This window comes from Gymnoscopelus braueri (genome assembly GCF_963280865.1).
Source record: "Gymnoscopelus braueri genome assembly, chromosome: 2".
NCBI classification, from domain to species: Eukaryota; Metazoa; Chordata; class Actinopteri; order Myctophiformes; family Myctophidae; genus Gymnoscopelus; species Gymnoscopelus braueri.
In genome coordinates, this window is record NC_137604.1 from 25,682,991 (window position 1) to 25,690,490 (window position 7,500).

Sequence of the window (7,500 nt, forward strand, 5' to 3'; positions counted from 1 at the left end):
TACATTTCGGCCATTTGAAAATAGCCGATCTACAAGCTCATAGTGTGAGCTGTACATCTGCTATTTTCAAAATATTTTTTACATTGAAAACTTGTGAAATAGGACATTCTGCATAATGACTACTCTCTACTTTTGGTGCTTTAAGCACCAATACTTCTGTACTTTTACTCAAGTACATTTTTAATTCCCGACTTTTACTTTAATACAGAGTATTTCTACATTGTATTGATACTTTAACTTAAGTAAAACATTTGAGTACCTTTTCCACCACTGATCGTCAATCTGTAATCTTTTGAAAAATCTGCGGAAATAGCTGAACTTACAAGCTCACAATGCTTCGCACTGTGGCACGTTGTGAGCTTGTAGATCGTCTATTTCGGCTGGTTTTGAAAATGTTTGAAAGTACTGTATAAAATGATTAAATGCTGTTTGGCCTGTTTTGGCCAGAGTACATTGTTTATTTTGATTACTGGTACCGGTCATTGTCAGTCATTTCTGTCACTGTGTATATTTAAGTTGTTTGTCATATCTACTCTATATATAGCATCTGCCCAATATTTGTTTACAAAGCCTGTAAGGCAAATAGAAATGTAATTCTGATTTATGTGTTCCAATGTTTAATTTTAAAACCACAATTAAATTGTCAATTGCAATGATTTGTATGACAGCTTTACTAGTATTGCATTTTAGTGGCCTTTTAGAAGGCTTATTTAAACCAGATTTCAGATCTTGATCAAATGCAAATTAAAAAAGGCTTTTGAATTATTTTATTTTATTGTATTTTTTTTGTTAATAAATAATTTCAATTTAATTAAATGTTAAATGAATAATTATATTCTCAATTACATGATGTGTCATCATGTTATTGAGAATATAATCATTAGAACATTTAATTAAGTGATAATATCTGGGCTTGTCATAATGAAGAATAGGAGTGGAGATATAATCGCCGCTCATCTTCATCTGTGCGTTTCCCCAAGCGGAGGGTGTGTGTGTCTTTGTTCCGAACACTATTCTCTGACTTTTCACTTTAGTAAGGGCAGAGTCGTGTATCATCCCAAAGTTGCACCCAGAGGTTATTACCGTACACTTATACGCATGCTTTTCTGGTGGCCGTGAGAACGGCTCTAGCGTTATCAACGGCTGCTAAAAATAAGAGCCGCGGTTCCATACGTTTAGCCGAAAGTTGTAGCAATCCATCAAATTGCTACGGGGGTGCTGTGTCATTTCAGCTTTTGTGCCTTCACAGCATGACATGGCTTGAGATGGTGGCTATTGTTTTAGTCTCTGCTGGGCTACAGTCGCGCTGCTGATCAATAGGCTCTGTTACAGAAGATAAATTTCCCATGGCTCTGCCTGTCTGCACTGCTCCCTCTGTCCCCAGCTGTCGCAAAGTTTCTCTCTCTCTCCCTTCTCTCTTTTTCTCCCTCTGTCCCTCTCTCTCTCTTGGTCTCTCTCTGTCTCTCTATCTCTTACTTACACACACACACACGCGCGCGCGCACACACACACACACACACACACACACACACACACACACACACACACACACACACACACACACACACACACACACACACAGGTTTGTACTTGTGAGGACAAAGTTTTAGGAAAGCATTGAAAATAGCTTAAATCATTTCCGAACAGTAGCTATTTTCTGGTGAGTGACATTGCCGCACAACTAAGAATAAAATAGGGAAAACTCCAACCCTATAACCTCTAAACGTAACCTCTAAATGTCTAATCCTAAACCCTAACCTAACCAGCCTGAATCTTTTCCTAAATCTAACTCTAAACATCTTTTTTAACCATAAAACAACCATTTCTCTCATGAGGACCAGGAAAACGGTCCTCACAATGTCTATTTCTTAAATTATACTATACTTGTAGGTCCTCACAAGTATATATACAAGTACACACACACACACACACACACACACACACGCGCACACACACACACGAACACACACACAGTACGTTGGCTGGTAATGCTGGCCTGGGTTTGTTCCCTCTGGAGAATGTACATAGAGCGTTGAGGGACAAACTAATGCCGCTGCTACCTTTGAACTACTGTCTGGAGAAATGTTGTTTATTGCACACTGATCGGAACAATAACACGCTGGGGGTTATGGCGGGGCCCTGACGCAGAGCTGTGTAAATATAACGTGACAAGTGCCTTACTCTCATGTACATAGAGAAAGAAAAGGGTATATTCTTGGCTATGAAATAATGCAAAAAACAATTTTAACAAATAGATTGAGAGAGCGGGTGGGCGAGCAAAATGAGTCAGGGAGTGAACGAGTGAGTCAACGATGCCGGTCAGCTTTTCAATCAATTTGTAAAAAAAATTAAATAAAAAGTATTACATAAACCATTCTATCACTTCTATTAATCTCTGAGACCACCGTCCGATTAATTGTTTATCATTGATAGACCATGAAATGAACAATTAGATTGGAACATCAATACATTTCACACTGTGATAGTGATGTGCAATTCCAAATGACCCACATAACCAGTGGAGAGTATCATTATGCTAACAACAGTAGACACATTTTTTCTATGAGGTTAGCTGAGCTAATGTGTTGCTTTATATATTAGAAAATCAATGACATATATAAAATGTGCCTTTGCAAGGTTAGATTAGGGTTTCGTTTGTACTTACCTGGCTGTTGCTAAGCAGTATTTCAGTATATAGTGTCAGTGTTTCTGTATTGTATCCGTTACTGACTGTTAAAGTTGCTCTAGCAACAGTATCATTATGTGATGAATCGGAAATAATCCCTGCAGAACTACATATATTTCAGAGTGCACACTGACAGGGGTAAAGCTGCAACCCATAACTTTATTTAGTGGATAAAACACAATTTTAACCCATTAAGACCTGAGATACGATTCTACAAATGTCCTCTAAATCCTAACAGTTTTCTGAAAAAGATCTGCTATTTCTGAATAGCCAAAGAAATCTAAAATGACACAGATACTTTCCCGGTCTTAATGGGTTAAGAGAGAGTATGATAAAGCAATATTACTAACACAACTGCAGTGGTTGGAGGTGGCCTCCATGCTCTTCTATTGAACCATTTAGATCCTGTTGTTAGGAAGGACCACTAACAGATGTATTGCAGGAAGCTTATAGATCTGCTATTTTCAAAAATATCTTTAAACAAATGTGACTTCCGAATATTTTTTTTTAAAACAACACAATTCTTGTATAGGGGCTCAGATGGAGGGTCCGCTGCCAATACATACCAATTTGTGGGTCCTTGATATGATTATTATTTTTAAAATATATTTTTGGGGCTTTTCTACCTTTATTTCAATAAAACAGCGTAGATTGACAGAAAAGGCGGAGAGACACAGCAAAGTTCCACCGGGTTCGGGAATCGAACCTGCGATTTGAGAACCACTACTTTAGCAGTCCGTGACCCCAGTGTATGTGTGTGTGTGTGTGTCTGCAGGCCTGTATGCTGTCACCACCACTGACCGGTGAGAGGAGCAGCGCCCCACCATACCGTCTGGGCTCAGCAGGAAGTACCACTGCGTTTCCTTCCAGGTCACCCTTGGAGGTCATGTGGACTGCACGCCTGCTCTTCCTCTGTACCTTGTGTGCCCCCATCACCATTGGTAAGACACAGCACATGGCCTCACACATGCATGACACACACTCAAACGCACCATGAATGCACTCGCACTCACACAGTCGTTTGATTTTATTTTATTTATTTAATTGCTGGAAACCATCACAACAACTGAGGGTTAAAAGACAATCGAGGATAAAAAACACATAGAAGTCAGAGACTTTTTTCTATTGTGTTCCTCCTGTCACGTAAAACCGAGAACACAGACATGCATCAGTAATACAGTCAAGTCGTGGAAAAAGTATACTCAGACTTTTTTTTACTTAAAGTTGTACAATGCAAATTCACAACTAACGATTTTTAGCAACCTCTGCCTGTCACTACCGTCACTGCATACAATTTCCTTAGTCCTCGATTACCCAGAATTCCATTCGTTTTCACCGGAAGCCGGAAGCGTTTCAAAAAGCGATCTTTTAATTGTTTTATACTATCTACGGATCGTTTCTCTTAGCCAGTGGAGCATTAGTTACCATGAGCTGTGCTTTCTTTTTCTGTTCTTTTTCGATCTTCTAATCCTACATTCTCTTAAAATCAGCGTGAGGTTCATTTTTGTTATTAGCGCGATAGTTCCTGGCCAAACAGGAAACCGTTGCGGTAGTTCCTGGCCAAACAGGAAACCAGTGCATTTCCACCTCCGTTTTCCGGCCAGATGACGTCATTTCCCCGGGAAAGTCCCCCCAGTCCACGTTCAATATAAAATATATAAATAAAAGGCTTCCGGGGGTGAAATTCATGGAGTGGGTGTTGTGAAACTTTTGCCACTCACAAAAGATATACAATTTAACTTTAGTTTTGTTGAAAACGTTACCTAGTATGCCTTTAAAGGGATAACTTTTTTCTATCGATTAGATCACCCCATGGAGATTTGAATTCATGGATATTTTTTAGTTTTTGTCCCATTCCTAAACCAATAATTTGATGACCAGCGGACCGGTAGGCAGCAGTTCCGGTAGGAGACACAAATGAGACTCTTTGTGTCTCCCACCTGAACCACTGCCGGTCATCAAATTATTGGCTTAGGAATGAGACAAAAACTAAAAAAAATCCATGAATTCTAGTCTCCATGGGGTGACTAATAGATAGGAAAAAAAGTCATTTTGGGGGTGAACTATCCCTTTAAGTAAATTCCACTAGAAATGCTCTGTTTCAAGTAAAGTCCTGTATTCAAAATGTTACTTGAGTAAAAGCACAAAGGTATTGGCATCGTATTGGCGATGCATCACGACACGTTGTGATCTTGTAGTTTTATCAAATGGGGCTTAATTCATTTATGTAAATGTTGTAATAATATCTGTTAAGTTTTCAAATAACTGTAGAGGAGTAAACAGTACAATATTATTTAAGTGTTGAAAAATGGAAATACTCAAGTAAAGTAAAAGTACCTCAAAATTGTACTTAAGCACTGTATACAGTACATTGTTATTTTCCACCTCTGGGAACACAAACAGGTCCAGTAAAACACGTAGAGTGGCACAAACTTAATTGCAAATGCTTACGGTCAATTACCATTTGACACTTTTATATTTATGTGGACACCACTAATAACAAACTGAAGCATTGCCACCAAACAAGAATTATTGAAAACACATCACATCCAAATACCACCTTTCATTAAACCTTTTGCAACTCAGATATTCTACAAATGTAACCAAATTGGCACTTTTGTACCCTCTCAGGGCTAAATAAACACTCACAGTTTCACAGTGTACACGTCATTTCAATTAACATTTCACTGAGTACATTATGCAAAAAGTTACACAATTTATGTGACATATGCTCCTGCATGCTGCTATACGCACATGTGGGCCGTCCATTCTCTCTCTCGCACGCTCTCTCTCGCTTTCCCTCTTTCAAACACACACGCACACACACACGCACACACACACACACACACACACACACACACACACACACACACACACACACACACACACACACACACACACACACACACACACACACACACACACACACACACACACACACGCAGTGGTGGAAAGTAACTAAGTACATTTACTGTACAAGTACTGTACTTAAGTACAATTTTGAGGTATTTGTACTTTACAGCTTGAGTATATCCAATTTCCAATACTTTTACTTCAACTCCACTACATCTCAGAGGCAAATATTGTACTTTTACTCCACCACATGTATATTAAAACTTTAGTTACTAGTTACTTTTCAGATAGAAATTATGATATAATGAAACATATACATTAACCCTATTTTATACCTAGGCTATTTGAAAATAGCAGATCTACAAGCTCACGATGCGACGCGTTGTGAGCTTGTAGATCTGCTATTTTCAAATATTTAGTACTTTTACTTTTGTTACTGTAAGTACATTTTGATGCCAATACTTTTGTACTTTTACTCAAGTAAATTTTGAATTCTGGACTTTTACTTGTATAACAGAGTATTTTTTATATTGCAGCATTGGTACTTTTACTTAAGTAAAGAATTTGAGTACTTTTTCCACCACTGCACACACACACACACACACACACACACACACACACACACACACACACACACACACACACACACACACGCGCACACACACACACACACACACACACACACACACACACACACACACACACACACACACACACACACACACACACACACGCACACACGCGCACACAAGCAGAGGAGAAGTGCAGATGCCATCCCAGTGGGTTGTCAGTGAGTTTCCTCTGCTCTCCTGTGACGGTGGGCTTTGTAGACCCCTGCAGAGAGCACTGGCCCACTTGGACTTAATCCTATTAATGGCTGCTGTCAATCACACTGTACCGGGAAGAAATACGCCACATGTGTGTACCCACGCACGCGCGCACGCACGCACACACACACACAGCAGTGCACAAATAACTGCCTATAGACTGGCAACAAATTGAATTGATCTATTTTAGTACACAAACGAGAATGTGCAAGGGAACACACTCACACACACACACACACGCGTGTCGCACACACATGTGTCGCGCACGCACGCACACACACACACACACACACACACACACACACACACACACACACACACACACACACACACACACACACACACACACACACAGTCACACACAGTCACACACACACCAAGTACACACAGGCACAGACATCAAGGGATTTGCATTAATTCAGAGAAGAGTTTCAGTGGAAGGTATTTGCATTCATGTCTCAATAATAAGTCAACATATCGTTGAGGCACAAACCTCTCATCTCCATATTCAAACTTTTTTTGTTTTCCCGTAAATTAACGGCCTATACTCGATCATACTGCAGCGTCACACGAAAACATCAAAAGTAGCAGATCCGCAACTTGGAAACGTTTTGAGCTTGTAGATCTGCTACTTTTGCTATTTTTGAATTCCACCCGACAGAGACGATATGCAAATCATGCTCTTTAAAAGGATTAGCTGAAAACATTGACCCCTCCTGACCCCAGAACCTTGTGTCAGGAGGGGTAGTCCAGAGCTGTAATTTCAGAAATAAATAGGGGATGGCAAAACTAAGCTACCACTTAAGCCCCATTTCCATAATAGCGAAAATAGTGGATCTACGATCTGTTGATCGCCTATATTTTTGCCTAGAATGTCAGGCCCAAAATAGGGATGCCAGGTTGAACGTGGTTAATAAATGTGTAGCCAAGATACATGTGTCACATGTCACATGTAGATGGACTGGCATGGATCGAGATATATCTCAGCGTTGAACTGAAATCAGATTAATCTGCAAAGATTTTTTTTTTCTTTGCAGAGTTTGGGGAAATGTGCGTAAAAAAATAACTGAATTTGCGTTGTGAGCTTGTCGATCGGCTATTCTCAGCGAAAGCTTTCCCCACAATTACAGACAA

General features: G+C 39.7%; 1 protein-coding gene across 1 annotated transcript in view; it reads left to right on the forward strand.

The window, feature by feature from the left end:
- The window catches only part of adgrl3.1 (adhesion G protein-coupled receptor L3.1), a 246,164-nt gene that overhangs the window by 62,596 nt on the left and 176,068 nt on the right, over positions 1 to 7,500 (forward strand). Inside the window, exon 3 of the mRNA XM_080441659.1 lies at positions 3,462 to 3,627. Coding sequence (XP_080297785.1) covers positions 3,468 to 3,627 — 160 coding nt within the window. The 5' untranslated portion in view covers positions 3,462 to 3,467. The remainder of the gene's footprint in view (positions 1 to 3,461; positions 3,628 to 7,500) is intronic.